General features: G+C 46.0%; 1 protein-coding gene and 1 long non-coding RNA gene across 3 annotated transcripts in view; both read right to left on the minus strand.

The window, feature by feature from the left end:
• Positions 1-548: 548 nt before the first annotated feature.
• On the minus strand, positions 549-5,281 carry LOC147223728 (uncharacterized). Its single transcript, XR_015107547.1, has 3 exons — positions 5,228-5,281; positions 3,937-3,980; positions 549-677 (listed from the first exon to the last, which is right to left on the minus strand). It is a non-coding gene; the product is annotated as an uncharacterized LOC147223728 (long non-coding RNA).
• An 848-nt stretch (positions 5,282-6,129) lies between these two features.
• The window catches only part of kdm6ba (lysine (K)-specific demethylase 6B, a), a 102,200-nt gene continuing 92,199 nt past the window's right edge, over positions 6,130-16,130 (minus strand). Inside the window, exons 14-26 of one of the 2 annotated variants that reach the window (XM_086165353.1) lie at positions 12,497-16,104; positions 12,232-12,358; positions 11,995-12,100; positions 11,615-11,820; positions 11,375-11,475; positions 11,228-11,296; positions 10,874-11,022; positions 10,586-10,700; positions 9,548-9,735; positions 9,322-9,463; positions 9,054-9,180; positions 7,863-8,033; positions 6,130-7,779 (exon numbers count right to left, since the gene is read on the minus strand). In XM_086165353.1, coding sequence (XP_086021479.1) covers positions 7,765-7,779; positions 7,863-8,033; positions 9,054-9,180; positions 9,322-9,463; positions 9,548-9,735; positions 10,586-10,700; positions 10,874-11,022; positions 11,228-11,296; positions 11,375-11,475; positions 11,615-11,820; positions 11,995-12,100; positions 12,232-12,358; positions 12,497-16,104 — 5,124 coding nt within the window. In that variant the 3' untranslated portion in view covers positions 6,130-7,764. The remainder of the gene's footprint in view (positions 7,780-7,862; positions 8,034-9,053; positions 9,181-9,321; positions 9,464-9,547; positions 9,736-10,585; positions 10,701-10,873; positions 11,023-11,227; positions 11,297-11,374; positions 11,476-11,614; positions 11,821-11,994; positions 12,101-12,231; positions 12,359-12,496; positions 16,105-16,130) is intronic. The other variant, XM_086165354.1, reaches the window with a different exon arrangement.

Genomic DNA, 16,130 nt, shown 5'->3' on the forward strand with positions numbered 1-16,130 from the left:
TCAATACTATTTTTCGGCGCCTGTCAGGGCTCTCATTATATTGTAATTACTTTCTTTCGAAAATCTAGCTTTTATGACGAAGCCTTCATGCCAGGAAGATGTTCGTTTTGATTATTCTGCTTATTTCCCCCCTGTTTATAGGCTGAAAGTTTTTTGCTTTTTTTTTTTTGCTTGAATTTGAGATAAAAACACGTTGCCAAATGAGTCAGATTAATGTTACAGTGACATAGTTTTGCAGAAACAAGAGAAGTGTCAAAACTGCAGATTTTTATTGATTTATTGAAGAATTATTGTAAGTGACCAGTGGTCAACAATGGAAATTTCTACAGAGGACTAGACTAGAAAAAAATCACTTCAGAACATGAGAAATTCTTCACGAATATGATGGGTGTTGGTTTTTTCTGGTAATTGTGTCTAGCGTAATTTTGAAAATCTGCCATTCTATTTGAATACTTCCCAGCGAAAATGGGGAGGTGTGATGTGTTTACACCCTCTGCAGGCGGGGCTCGCTCTGCAGTTTTGAGAAAATTAAACAACATTTAAACCAGAGGAAATGTTGTGTTTTGTCCGTTTCCTTGTCTTGAAGGACACCTTCTCTGAGCGAAAGGTCACTTTGATGCACTGACATCCTGCTTTGGCATCCTCAGATGGAGACGCTGAAGAGGGAGACCAGTCAGCTGCGTTTACGAGGAGGGATGAATTGCGTGTGGTTTGGATGAGCAGACGTAGAAGGGGAAGATGAAGTCAGAAGAACAAAGGGATGGAGGAGAGGGCTAATCAGTTACATGATAAGAGGAGATCAGAGCAGATGCCCGGCAATTATGCTCATCTGATCCTGATTTTCTACCCTTTTTCCTCTGCTTTGAGATTGCAGTGTTTTATTTACTCCTTTTTTGGTCCCCATGCAGGCCTTTTTTTCCCCAACTTGCCTTTCAGAGGATATTTGTGATGCTGCTACAAGTTAAACCTCCTCTTCATATCTACAGTGGGGCAAAAAAAAGGATTTAGTCAGCCACCAACTGTACAAGTTCTCCCACTTACAAAGATGTGAGAGGCCTGTAATTTTCATGATAGTTACACTTCAACTATGAGACAGGATGGGGGGAAAGAATCCAGGAATTTACATTGTAGGATTTTTATTGAATTAATTGGTAAATTCCTCAGTAAAATAAGTATTTGGTCACCTACAAAAAAGCAAGATGTCTTGCTCTCACAGACCTGTAACAACTTCTTTAAGAGGCCTGTCCTCCACATGTTACCTGTATTATTGGCACCTGTTTGAAGTGGTTAGCAGTATAAAAGACACCTGTCCACTATCTGAAACAGTCACACTCCAAACTCCACTACGGCCAAGACCAAAGAGCTGGACACGAGAAAACAAAACTGTAAACCTGCACCAGGCTGGGAAGGCTGAATCTGCAGCAGGTAAGCAGCCTGGTGTGAAGAAATCAACGGTGGGAGCAATTATTAGAAAATGGGTCTTTCAGCATGACAATGATCCCAAACACGCCGCCGGGGCAACGAAAGAGTGGCTTCGTAGGAAGCATTTTAAGGCCTGGAGTGGCCTAGCTAGTCTCCAGATCTCAACCAAATTGAAAATCTTTAGAGGGAGTTGAATGTCCGTGTTGCCCGGCGACAGCCCCAAAACATCACTGCTCTGGAGGAGATCTGCATGGAGGAATGGGCCAAAATACCAGAAACAGTATGTGAAAATCCTATGAAGATTTGCAGACAATGTTTAACCTTTGTCATTGCCAAGAAAGGGGATATAACAAAGTATTGAGATGAACTTTTGTTATTGCGCAAATACTTATTTTCCATCATAATTTGCAAATACTTTAAAAGTCCGACAATGTGACTTTTGTGGATTTTTTTTTTCCCTCACTTCCATTCTGTCTCATAGTTGCAGTTTACCAGTGATGAAAATTACAGGCCTCTCACATCTTTAAGTGGGAGAACTTGCACTTTTTTGCCCCGCTGTGCGTGAGGAAGGATCTTTTATCTGGGAATATTACATATTTTTTGTCTTCGATTAACTCGATAGCCCCCGTCTCTCCTCGAGGGGAAACTTCTTATCCATCGAGGATGAAAGAGTGACGTTCAACAGCAGTACTGGCGTTTTGTCTATCGTGATTACGGCGCTCGGTGCTCTGATTGGGCCGCTGAAGTATTTTGTTTTTGTCAAGGGGAAGAGCCCTTGGCCCCTCGTCACCTGACTGCTGCGGAGTGGACAGATGGACGACCTGAGGCGACCTTCCTGTGTGGACTGAAGCAGGATTTCCTTCACTCTGTCCAGTAACCCAGCAGCCCAGGGCCTCTAACTTGACCTCGGGACACAGTGACCCAACGGTGCTCCCACTTTTATTTTGTTATTGGCTGCAACTCAATTTAGTACCTGCTGTCAGGGCCGCGATTAGAAAATGAAAGAACCGTCATGCGTCGAAATTTTGTGCAAATATGGCCGGTCCTGTTTTTTTGGGGGGGATGTTAAAGCTCACATGGGAGTTAATTTTTAGAGTTAAAGCTAAGCAACAGAAAGACAGTACATTGTTTTGATCTGGAACTGTACAGTGCTTGATCATTATCTGGTGCAGGTTGTTTTGTATTTCCTTTTTCTTTTGGTGAAGTATCCGTGATAGTCCATAGATGCCCCTCCTGGGTCCGGGCGGAGGTTTGTCTATTATTGTGTCTTCTCCTAGTTGTAAAAAGCTGAGCACATATTTCTCACAGAAATTTGTTGGGTCATCCTTTCGGGGTTTCCTCTGTACACAAGTATTGGAACAGGAAAGCCAATTCCTTTATTTTTTGCTGTGCATTCAGACCATCGTGGTTTGACATCGAAAGAATATGAGATCAAAATGTCAGCTTTTATTTCCAAGTATTTACCTCTGGGTCCTAACACAATGTAGAAGAGTGTTATTTGCAAAGGAACACCGGATTTATTGCTCAGCAAAAGTATTGGAACAGAGACTTAGATGGACATCACTGAATATTTAGTTGCAAATCTTTGGTTTTAGCAGGTAAAATGTAGTTCTATGAAGTTTCAGGCTGAGGATTATCTCAGTCCCAAACTTTCCACTTCATGCCCTTGATGAACACCTGTAATTTTGGGTCATTACCTTGCTGCTGCATCGTTCTTTAACCCTCATATTATGTTGAGGGTCAATTTGACCCATTTCACCCATTGACCCAATGGGTCAAATTGACCCTTCACATAATATGAGGGTTAAACCGGCAGAGTAGATGTTTCTGTCCACTTCTGAGTTCCTTTAGGTGTTACATCACGATTTATCAGTGAATATTAATAAACCCGTCCCGGAAGAAGCCATGCAAGCCCTGGCTGTGACATTACCTCCACCATGTTTCACAGATGAGCTCAAATGTTTGGGATCATGAGCAGATCCTGTCTGTCTATCTCCAAACTTTAACCTTCCCCTCAATTTGGCAAAGGTTAATCTTCATCTCAGCGATCCATAATTTTTTTTCTTGATAATTTTAAAGGCTCATCTCTGTTCTTTTGGCCTCCCTGTTTTCCTTGCTAATGAGGGGTTCACATCTTAAACCATATCTGTATTTCTAATCACAAAGTCTTTTGAGTACAGCAGATTGTGATACCAGTGTTTGTGCAACTGCTGCAAATGATTTTCCAGCTTTTAACTTCACATTTGCTTGTTCTCCGTGCATAGACAACTCTGTTTTATGTTGGTACATCCTGGCACTGGAGAGGAGAAGCAACATAAAACCAAATGTAATTGGTATTTACTAAAACTGTTCTTTATGGAAGTTTGGAAAAGACGGTACAGACTTACAACTATAACGAAAAAGGGGCTGCTCAACGAAAAGGAATAAAAACACAAGAAGAGTCCTCATAAAGGAGAAAAATCCAATGCCTTAGTATCTCCTGGTAGAACAAAGGGAAACCAAAATCGGTACTACCTGAAACATGGCGCCCTCCATGGCAGACGTGTTTGCTTGCTGCACTGCGGACAACAAAGTAAGAATTTCATTGTACAGGGAAAAGCGTTTCCACGTTTCCTGTAAAAGTGTTTACATTGAAATGCATGAAGTGTCTCCTAGGACAGTGAACAAATCAAAATGTTTTCTTCTGTCAGAGTCTTAATACTGTAGATATATTGGGTAGCTTTTCATGGATGAAAATATTTTAACAAGATAATATCTATATTCTATGTATGATTACAGTTGTATTTGGATTTCTGACATTAAATCTGCTGCAAATTCAGATGAGCTTATATCCAGATGTCGCTGAGTTTTTTTTCTTTTCGGTTTTGTTTGCTTGTTGTGGTTGAATGCATTTTGTCACGTCAATATATGCGAGACAATAGAGATGCTATCTAAAATATTTGAAACCAAATTCCTCTCCTGCCACTAATGGCAAGGAGTCTTTCCACAGCTTTCAAGGGTCAAAAAATATATAGAGGACTTTGACATGTACTTTTGAAAGAAAAAACAAAAACACATTTCCTCATCATGTGAATGAGCTGAGGCCATTGACAAAGAGCTTCCTTTGGTTTTCATTTGTCAGTGTCTCTGTTTCTAAGATGGGTTGGCAGGTTACACCGGGCCAATGACCCGGCTACATCCAGGGTCGTCTGAGCTAGCTCAACACTCCACTGAAGTCAGTGAAAACTTCACAGTTCATAGACTTTTTTTGTGTGAATTTATAGAAACTTAAGTTTTGGTCCGTATGAGTTGTACATTTTTATTCGTATTGTGGACGCGGTAGCGTTTGTTTTGTTTCAATGACGAGAATGCTGCTAGCAAAGGTAAACTGTCGTATCTACTAACGCTCAGCCGGAAAATGTGTATACACTGCCGTATTGTAACGCAGCTGGCATGTACTGTCACTGAAGGGTGCTAAGCACAACCGACCACCGGGACACATTAAAAGTATTAGAACACAACTATGGACATTTATATCAGGACTAGAAGTGCAACAATTACCCTTCAGACTGGTCAAGTGTCTCCAGCGTTAGCATGTTTTTTATCACACTTCTTCTTTCGGCTTTTCCCTTCAGGGTTTTTTTTATCACACTACTAATGCTAAACGCCTAGCGCAGCTAAAAGGAAGCTTACTCTGCAAAAATGGTCCTGATCCTGCTAGCATATGCCAACCATAACAATATCTGAACACAATTAGAAGACGATAATATTCAAATTAAACAAGGAACCAATATTAAGTGTTACTTGTATTTGAGTGAGCTCATACCAGGTGCGTTGCTGCGTCATCTGCTTGTATTTGCGGGTAACCGTAGGAGTGCTTGATGGATAAATAAGTATGGATTCGACAAAAAGAATTAAATATATTGCTTTAGTATTTCAGATGATGTTAGGGACTTTGATAGGAGATAAGGCGTTGTAAACACCTGAAAAAAACTCGACTCTCAATAACATTATCAGCAAGGAAACTGAGGTCTGGGCAGTTTTGTTGCTGCTTCCTGCCCTGCTATCTGTGAAGTTTTGCTGCTTGCACAGTCTCCTTCCTTGGTTTACCCTGGATGCTGATGTCCAAATGGAAACTTTTCTATCAACTCCAACCATGTTTTCTCACACGCATATCTAACAATAGCCAGCTCCAAGAGAGGACGTGAATGGCAAGGCTTTGCCAAACATTTGTTATGGTCAGGAGGTTGTGTGGTTGTTTATGTGTGGTGGGGGTGAGGGGTAATATGGCTTGTTATTGCGAGAGACGTGCAAATGGAATTGGACTTAGAACCTCGAAGGACTCTTTCCAGTAATCCAGTCACTGAAAAGTCACCCACTGCCATTTTAACATTTGCACTGGTAAGTCTGCCAGAGAGGGACGGGATGGGCAAGAAATCCAACTGCTGAGGCAGAATTAGACCTACTCTCAAAGCTGACATCCAAGCGAAGCACATCTGTCAAGTCCTGACATTTTTAAATAGCCGTTCAAATCTGAATGGCCTTTAGGAGTTAATGACGGGTTTATGGGATTTTGACATGATTTAAGCTCTCATATTGTGTTAAATCAACGAAGCTGTACAGGGGCCTTAAGTTCAAAGGAATATCTTCTTTGGGAGTGAATATAATCAGCACAAGAAGACAATAGATTTTCCCTACTTCCACTACATATTATAGGCAAGCAAATGCTTTCTGGGTTTATCAAAAAGCGTTTATTAATAGTCATAGTAATGTCACACAAATTCACAAGTGTTTAAGACATGTCTGGCTCAGTTTGGTGTGTGTCTGCAAGTATGTCTGTGTGAATTCTCTAAACAGTGCAGTTATAAATAAATGACCACAAAGAGAAGGAAAAGGGTAATATTGCAACAGGAAAAATAGAATTCTCATTTTAAGAAGACAAACAGAAAAAAGTTGTTCAAAGAGAACATTTAGCACCATCTATCCCGTTATCATTTCAACAGATAATATCAGATCATTAAAATCTCATCTAAAAGCCCCCTACATTATAAAAAAAATTACAATTTCTCAAAACACTTTGGAAAAAGTTGTTTTGTTGTTTTTTTTCCTTAATGATCATACAAACACAGCATTCCATTAGTCATTTTCTCTACGTGAGCAGTGTGCCTATCATCTACAGGAAAGGTGGTGTTATATTCAAGATAGAGATATCATTTCATATATAATCAGGAGAGAAAGGAAGGAGCGGTGAGAGGCGAGCACCAGAGAAACAGCAGCCTCCACTCCTGTAGACACACAGCCCCCACGTTTCAATTCTTACAGAGCAATCGCTCACAATAAAAAGAAAAGCAAAATTGTACAACCCCATTAAAAAAAGGGAGAGCGTTCATATCCAATAAATAGAGGGAATGTTTTAAATTAAATGTACAATGCCCCCTCCCCCCTTAAAAAAAAAAAAAAAAAAAAAAATCCAGGAAATAGTAAGTCTGCATACTGGAACAAAACAATCAAGAGGTACAATTCACAAACACCAGATGATCTCTTCTTATTCTTTTTTTTTTTCCAGAGACAGAAGCGATGAACAAAAAAAAAAGACCTGATGATGTGTAACAACTGAATATCAATTTCCAGGAGAGATAAAAGTATAATTCATAAACACAAGATTTACAACACATACAAGTGTCTGAGAGACAAAAATGAATACCCCCCACGCAGAACAACCAAAGTCATTAAAACCCGTATGTTTTGAAGCATTCCAAACACTTGTATTTTTTGTTTTTAAATTCTTAATGCTTTAGAAAAATGTTCATATCTCTATTAGTATTTTTCATTTTCTCTTTTCTAAATACAAGTGACAAGGCCAATGTGGTATATATCTAGGCTGATCTAGTTTAGAAAAAAACAAAAACAAAAAAACAATAAATTATTTTTAAAAAGACAGCACCCCACAAAAATTGCAAACAGCATGTACAAATTTCAGTATTCAAGAAAACAACATAAAAACAAAAACAAAGAAGTTCTTTCTGGTACAGACAGAAACACGCCATTGAGACCATCCACTACCTTTCAGAGTTTGTTCAATGGCAGCACCAACCAGCCCCTCTTTTCAGGGACCCTGGGTGAAAGCACCATTTGAAAGTAAACTGGTATTTTATTGGCGGCTTGGTATTTCTTCTTGTAAACAGTAATGATGAGTAAACGTATTCAACTGGCTGTTCGGCAAGTATTAGCAGTAGTAGTAGCAAAATGATCTTAAATAATGAAAATGTAAGTTGAGAACCAAAGTGAAGCTGTGTCTTTTGTCCTGCCTCGCAGGAGTTTTGGTTATGGCTGAGGAGACGCAGGAGGGGAGGGGGGTGTGTGTCACCGGGAGGAGGCCTGAGGAGAGGACACGTGCTATTAATTCACAATGAATTAAATTGATGGATAATCACTGATATGTGAGGGAGGAATAGGCTTACCAGGTTGAAGGAGTCGTACGTGTTCATGAGCTCTTCTACCAAGTATTGCTCCAGCACCACCACATTGGTGAGGTTGGGGCTCCGCTGGCGTGCACAGTCCTCACAGTGAACCACATAAGTCTTCCTGCTGCTGGTCTCACTCGTCACAAACAGCAAATTAAACACCTCCACCTGCAGCGTAGGCCAATGGAGAAATGCATTAAGAGTGACAAATAATACAAACCGTATTTTAGGGATAGAAAAGTCATTGGGCAAAGTGAGTCCATCGACAACAACCCTCTGATCTTGATTGTAGTATTGTACACATTCTTTCAGTCATTATTTGTACAGCTTATCATGAACAGGAGGCATACGACCATGCACGCATCTGGGCAACTTAGGGGGTTCAATTAAGCTAAGGCATGTTTATGGAGAACCCTGAGGAAACCCACACAGATTCATGTTGAAAGCTAACCAGGAACCTCATTGAGTAAGACAGAAGCCCTAACCACGGGGGCCACTGTTCTGTGAACCTTCTATCAGTGTGTCATGCAAGATCTGATGTTGCTATCTTTGGAAAAGTTGTCATCATGTTCTATGTCTCCCATTCCTAGCATCTGCCGGAAACTCTTGCTGTAATTCAGGTCATCTGTTGCTTCTTATGACAGGGAACGAACTGGCTGATCCCACACTGGTTTCAAAAATGAGTTCTTAGTTTATGATGTCCTCGACCTCCGGTGTTTTGTGTTTACGTCCCCATCTTCCATAAATTAATGAAGAAAGTCTTTTTCAATCATTCAGACGTACGCCCTTCGTGACATTGAAACAATCCGCATTGGAACTAGTTAGCAAGTTGAGCGGCCGAAAATGCCAGCACTGTACAAGGAAGACGGCTTCCCTTACTGGTTGAACACCATATTGTATTGTGCTACATTTTCTTTCTTTCTTGATTTTTTTTGGAAACTTTCTGCCCTTTAACTGTTTGCCTTAGGTGTGAGTTCTGACTTACTTCAGAATTCCGTTCTTATATAATGTGGTTTCCGCTGTAAGTTGAGGATGCCCTATATATATGTTTTTGGTCCTTTTATCTTTCTTTCCCAGTATTCCATATCTCGATCCAGAATGAAGTTACATCTCTATTTGCAAGAAGTCCAAGAAACAATATAGGTCTCACGTCACAAAGTTCATCCTTCAACACACAAAGCTACTCACGTCACACTCGTTGCAGTAGTAGGCGGGCTCGTCCTTGACTCGACTCTGATATGAAATCTTCTTGCCTTCAGAAACCAGCTGGTCCCGCAGGACCTGGATGTGCTTCATGGACTGCAGCAGACAGTGCCTGTCCAGAGGGGAGACAGAGCGCACTCCTTAACACCGCTGCCAAACTCCCCATAAACATCATGACCCACAGAAAGGTAGGATTCACTGGTGATTTGTTTCAGGAGGGCAGTCTTACTAACTAATAAATAAAAGTACTCACTTGAGCATCTTGTACGTGTCTGGGTCAGTGATCTTGACAGTGCGAGCCACGTTCCAGGACACATGGATCATTGGGACGATGGACTTGACTTTCTTCACCTCATTCCACTCAAACCTCTCGAGAGCCAGCTGGTACTGATAGGCTGCCGGGGGGGGGAGGCGTGTCATGGTTAAAACCTGTGTATTTGGTTGAATACGTGCACACGTGCATAATGGGTGTTCCTTACCATTCAGCGGACCCACGTTCCAAGCGATGTTGTTGCACCAGCCCACAGCCTGAACCCAGTGAACAGTTCCAGCATTGATCCACACCAAATCCCCCGGCCTCTGGATAAAGCGGTACACGGGAATGTTGGCGTTGTACAGGTCCTCCAAGACGGGCCACCAGGACCCTGTCAGGTAGTCCACCCCATGCCTGAGCAGATCGGAGGGAAATGGGTGTTAGATCTAAAAAGTTGGTGACTCTAAAGATGTGGCACGTCAATCACTTTGCATACTTAGTAGCAGAGGATCACAAATGCTGAAATTGCAAGACAATTGCATCAACTTGTGAATTTTCCGAGAAACAAACCATCGCTCTGACGATTTTTCCACTTTGCGATGCGAGAGGAGACATGAAGTACGAGCAAGTGGGATGAGCGTTTGACACGAGTGGCCACCGCTGTCTCTGAAGTGGCGTTTGAAAAAAGTTGGGACGCACCGCCCACCACTGAGTAGCCCGGCAAAAATCATGGAAAAATATGTACAAGGCACGTGTGTTGTCATCTTGCCCATGAAGACATTGAGACGGCGGGAATGTCACGAGGCATTGGAAGAGTCATTCAAAGCCAGTCGGAGACGGTTTGATCATTTTAAAGGGAGGACAGGCATTCACTCCGTGGCAAAATTAAGTTTTGCAATAAAGTGCGGCATAGCTTGCAAGTTAAATTTAGCATTTAATAAATACATTGTAGCATCAAGTCTGAACCGGCATATTTGTCTGATCTTCTTGGTAAATACAATTAATTAATTAATTAAAAAAAAGTTTATTTCTTTAAATTCTATTTTTGTAATGTATAATTCTATAATACATAATTTGTTATTTAGAAAGTATGTGTTTCTGATTAAAAAAAAATTTATGGCATTTCAATTAATTTTAATAAGGAAATCTAATTTCATATATGAGCCAATTGATCGATCATGGAGCAAATTAAACTTGTAAGTCAAGGTATAACTGCTTTTTAAAATACATACTGAGTAGCCATGCAGGTTCTCTGTTTGCTTACTTTTCACAAAAGTCGTTGATGGCATGCCAGTAGTTCTCATGGACAGAGAACCATTCACAGTCTCCGGGGCCGATGTTGATGTTCACTGAGCAGAAGTTGTTGTTCTCCTGATGACCTGTTCAACAGCAACAAGTTTTTAGAGGAGATGTTACAGACGTCCCTATCCCAACATGACCACTTTTAATTCATCCATCCATCTCCTTGGGCTTATCCTGCCCTCAGGGTCGTGGGGGATGCTGGAGCCTATCCAAAATAGTTATGTTTCAAGAAGGGTTATCATTACATTACCTGGTGTCCGGCTTCCTGGCACCTTCATGTAGAGCTGGACCGTGTTCATGCCCAGTATCGTGTGCCCGACGTGACTCAGCATATTTCCACTGGAGGCCACTCGCATGAACGCCGGCAGCTTCTGCAGCTCCTGCAGCTGGGGCTTCCACCTTCCCAGAAATCGAGAGATGAGAACGCAGGTCAAATTCCCGCTCTCCTCATGAGCCAGAATGACATCATGGGAATCGCAAACGTTTGCCGTGATGATGCTCTAGTACCGTGGGTGACCACTAGAGGGCGGTACATGGTTGGATTATGGTTATGTAACTGACACGTCTCGTATGTCTCTGGAGTTAAATGTGTCAAAATGCTCACCTCTTGGGATCTGAGAGGTCAATGTTGGTGCCAAATTTGATGATCTTCCCCACAGGCTTCTGCTCACCGCTGAAAAAAAAAAAAAAGTTATTAGTCCAATTGATTAATACATAAATATTTGTATTATTGATAACCATTTGTATTCACCTGTTACTTTCTTTAGTGGCGTCTTTAGTTGGCGTTTCAGAGTTGTTGGTTGGCTTCTTTTCCTCTTCCTCATCATCCTCCTCATCACTGCCTTTCTCCTCCTTTAGTCACGGGACATAAGAGAGTAGAAATCAACAGATTGCACCAGGCTTATCAGAGACTATTAGCAACTGAGTTGTAGTGGATGGAGGGGAGAATGCAAGGGAGCAGAGCTGAAACTATGATAATATAATATTCTACCTGCAGGCTCTCTTGGAAGCTGGACGCCTGGTACTGGGCGTACTTTGCGATGGTGGTGTGTGAGCGGCTGCTCTCGCAGGGCCATGTCTGTCCCGTCCCGCTGGGGTCCCAGTTCTCGTCGGCGGGCTGCTGCACCTGAGTACGCACCTCCACCGCCTGCTCGGCATTGGCTTCCACCAGCGACTTTGTAGAGAAGAGACCCAGATCTAAACAGAAGAAGGCATGTTAGGGGCCAATAGAGATAACGGACGGGTGGGATGATGTGACTCGAGACGGTTGGCTAATAGTTGGTCATAGGCTCACGCACGGCTGTATTCCCTTGCATTTGTGGCCTTTTTCATGTTAACAGTGTTATCTGGTCACCGTGAGTGTAAACCTACTTAGTCGCAGAGATCCAGCCAGGCCTCGGATGACTGTCACGGGATTCTTGGGGTCCGTACAGAACTGCAGCAGCACAGGGGAGAAAGCGTCCCTCTTGCTCTCCAACTACAAAACCATATCGACATAGCGACAGTCAACTCCACATACAGTATGCCGCCAGCAGTGGGCAGCGCAGGCTCATTTAAGTGTTGAAAATTGCTCTTTTTTTTTGAGTTGTGTCATAGTTCCACACTCACATAGATGCTGGGTGTGGGAGGGTTGAGCTTGTCCCTGGGGATGGGTTCCTCCGTCGTCATGATGGGTTTGACGGAGAAGGCCGGGAGCAGGTACGATTCCCTGAACTTCCCTTTCACTCTGGCTCCCCTAAAAGTAAGACAGGGTCTATGTTGATTGCGGCAAACCGAGGATTTGCTGTTGAGTGGGCTCTGAGTAGATGAACATATAAACTCTACATCGATGTTGACTGATATGAGACAAACCCCACATCTGGATTGCACTTACTTGCAGGCCCTGATGACTTCACTGGCAGTGTTCTTAATGCAGATGTCCGCCAATGGGATTCTCTTCTCCTCCACCTCGGACGCAATGAACGTTTCCCTGTCGCCGCTCTCCACTTTGATCAGGCGGATCTTCAGCTCCTTCGGGGGCCCGTCGGACAAGGCCTTCAGCTTAAGGAAGTCCGTGGGGCCCAGCGAGCCGGACTCGCCGCCTCTGTGTTCCGGGGATCTCTCTCCCGCGCTCCTGGAGGTCCACTCGGCGTGCTCGCCCTCGCTGGTGGAGCCGGCCCCTGACGGATCCTTGCGTTTCTTCTTGTCGATGCTGTAATGATCCCGGCTCTTGCCGCAGCCGTCTTTGCTCTGGAGGTTCAGGTCGCCGAGAATCCGGCGGTCCTTCTTGTCCTTGTGGCTCTTGCCGTCCTTGTGGCGCTTGTGGGTGGATGAGGACGATGAGGACGATGAGGAGGAGGAGAAGGTCAGCTCGTCTCGCTTTTCTCTATGCTTCTTCTTTTCTTTTCTCTCCTCGTGCTTACTACTGTGACCGTGTTTCTTTTTCTTCTCTTTCCCCCTGTCCTTGTTTCGGTCCTTCTCCCGATGCTCCTTTACCTTGTCGTGCTTGTGCCTGTCCTCCTCTCTGCTGTAGCTGCGGGGTTTATCCAGAGACTTCTTGTTCGGGAGCGACTGTCGACTGAGTATGACCTCACAGCTCTTGCCCAACTCTGCCAGGGAGGACTCGGATATGGTCGTCAGATGTTGCTCATCCTTGATAAGTCTGATTGGCTTTATCGCAGGGACGGCCTCCTTCTTGACTGAGTCCATCTCTGCTGCCAATGCGTCCTCTTTCCAGATGTCAGCGTCCTCTATCTTTAGCCTCTTGTCCTCGAGCTGAGCTGGAACAGAGGACTTCTGAGGCGGGACGGCCGGGCTGAAAGGGGGGTTGGTGGGATCGGAGGTGGGGGAGCCGCCCTGCTGCTGGCGGCAAATATCGGGGCCCAGCGAGAGCGAGGAGGAATATTTAACCCCGACTAGAGCCGATGGCGGGGGTCTCCCAAAAGGCCCGCCACGGTAGGCGTACTTTTGGCTCTCCAGGACCGTTGCCAGAGACTTGAACATGCCATTCACACCCGTCTGGTGAAGATGGGGACGCTGGGGAGGCGGCGGCGAACAGGACGGCGTTTCGGAGTCGTCTTCGTCGTCGTCTTCGTCGGCCTCGCTTTTGGTTTGCTCCGGCAGGCCGTAGAGTTTGGCCAGGTCACTGTGGCGATAGCTGGTGTTCCCCACACTGATTCCCATGTCCACCGAGTGCTTGGGGTTGAGCGAAGGTTTGAGATAGTCCTCGTCCTCCTCGTTGAGCGAAGACGTCCGGCTGCAAGGAGACGCCAGAGAGCCTTGACGGCTGAGCACAGGAGGGCTGGCGTGAAGGTTGGACCCAAAGTCCTCCTGGCTGGCTTGGTGCTTCAGTGCCGGAAGGAGGTCAGGGGCGCACAGGTAGCTCTTGACAGTCGGAACGTTGGGCGAGAACTTGTCGAGGAGGCTCCCCAACGAGCCCGCCTTCTCGTTATTGTACATCTCCTCCTCTTTTTTGATCGATTCGTCCAGCATCGCCATGATATTGGCCAGGCCGTCGGGGAGCAGGGTGGACATGTCCGAGGGCTCCTCCTCGAACTGGGCGCTGTCCGAATCAGTGCCGCAGCTATTGGCTTTTTCCAAACCACCGCCCGTCCCCCGCTTCTGGAGCGCCGTCCCGGTGGATGATAAAGGTGGCGGGGGCAGGTTCTCTCTGGGGAACGCCTGGTACAATTTGGGGGGCTCTCGAAGCGCCAACTGCGGGAGCACGTGCTGGCTTTTCTCTCTTTCTCTGGTGGAGTCTTTGGATTGACTGGGTGCGGCGTGCATGGCCGGCGGCTTGCTGGTGAACACCGGCTGGCTCATCCCTGAGGTATTGTGCGTCGACGAGGGAGTGAACGCCGCTGCGCCGCTGTTGTTGTTCCACATCTCCCTCTGCCTCTGCTTCTCCCGGGCGTACTCCGTTTGTGGAGTGAGAGGAGGTGGCCGCAGCCTCTCCGCAGGAGTGGCGGCGCAGGGCGTCTGGCCCGGGGGGCAAGGGACAACGCCCCCTCGGCTCAGCCACGGGTAATGGGGCGAGGACCGCGAACTGGGGGGCGGCGCTACAGGAGCGGGCGGCGCAGCAGGAGCGGGCGGCGTGGTGATGGAGCAGAGGCGTGGGGGCGGCAGTGCCAGGGAGGGGCTTCCGGAGAGCAATCGCTCTAGGTTTTCAATTGCGGTCTGCTCTTTTCCTTTTGCACTGTACAATTCCTCCTCCCTCCTCTTTCTCTCCTCCTCTCTTCTTTCAAACTCTTTTTGTTTCTTCCTTTCCTTTTCCCGTCTCTCCAGTTCCCTCCTCTTTCGGTCCAGCTCCTCTGCCTCCCTCTTCTTTCTCTCCTCCTCTTGCCTCTCCCACTCTCTCTTTTTCCTTTCCCGCTCCTCCCATTCCCTCCTCCTCCGCTCGTCCTCCTGTCTTTCCCACTCCCTCCTTTTCCTCTCCTCCTCCAGCCTCTCCTCTTCTCTCCTCTTCATCTCCTCGTCTTGTCGCCGTTTCCTCTCCTGCTCCTGCAACTCCCACTCTCTCCTCCTCCTCTCCTCTTCCTGCCGCTCCAATTCCCTCTTTTTCCTCTCCTCCTCCTTCCTCTTCTCGAGCTCTCTCCTCTTCCTCTCCTCTTCGTGCTTTTGTTTCATCTCCCACTCTCTCTTCCGCCGCTCTTCCTCCCTCACTCTCCGTTCCTCCTCCTCCCTGTCCCTCTTCCTCCTGGCTTCGGCTTGCATGTGTCCCTCCAGCTCGGCGTCAAGTTTGTCCAGAGCTTCTTCGATGGACTGGGGGACAGAGGTTGAGGCTGGTGGGTGAATCTGCTGCTGGGAACAGGCCTGGGCCCGGTGGTCCAGCCTGGAGGACGGGGCTTGAGCTGGAAGCTGGGGAGCAGAGCCGACGGCGGGACGAGGGGCCGCGTAGTATGAGGGGGGAGACCTAGGAAGAGGACTGGCAACCGTGCTTGTGATTACACTGTCCCCTGCACGCTGGCGCCCTGAGGAGAACAAAGATGACGATGATGACGGTAGTGCGGGAGATTGCTTCAGTTCAGCCTGAGAATAGTATGAGGTTTTCCCCTTCGTGGGCTGGGACTTGTTGGGTTCCGGATCACGGGGCAGTTTGGCAGCCGGGCCTCCATGGCAACCCGGCTGCAACAGGTTGCCCAGGGGAACTATGTCACACTTGGAGCTCTGGGGTGCCGGGTCTCTACCTCTCTGCCAATTATTATTTCTGTTCCCGTTGTTCACGGGGCAACCGGCGTAGGGCGAAGTGGTCGCCGTAGAGACACCGGCCATAGTTGCGCCACCAGAGCCGGTGCCGTTGCCATAGCCACGGACAGAGCAGGAGGACTGGGATACGGGAAGGTTGGGGGTGATGACGGGCGTTCGAGTGGAGCTGGCCGAAGGCAGAGGAGGGCTAAGGTGAGAGTGATGCTGGGAGAGAACTGGAACCCGACTATTGACGACCTGATTGTGGCTCTGCTGGCGCTGAGGTATCAGTCCTGGAGGCCTGTAGATACCAGAATCCTGAGGAGTCACAGAGCGAGGTAATT

Source organism: Fistularia commersonii, chromosome 19, assembly GCF_037954325.1.
Source record: "Fistularia commersonii isolate RoL2024-O1a breed Wild chromosome 19, RoL_Fcom_v1.0, whole genome shotgun sequence".
NCBI classification, from domain to species: Eukaryota; Metazoa; Chordata; class Actinopteri; order Syngnathiformes; family Fistulariidae; genus Fistularia; species Fistularia commersonii.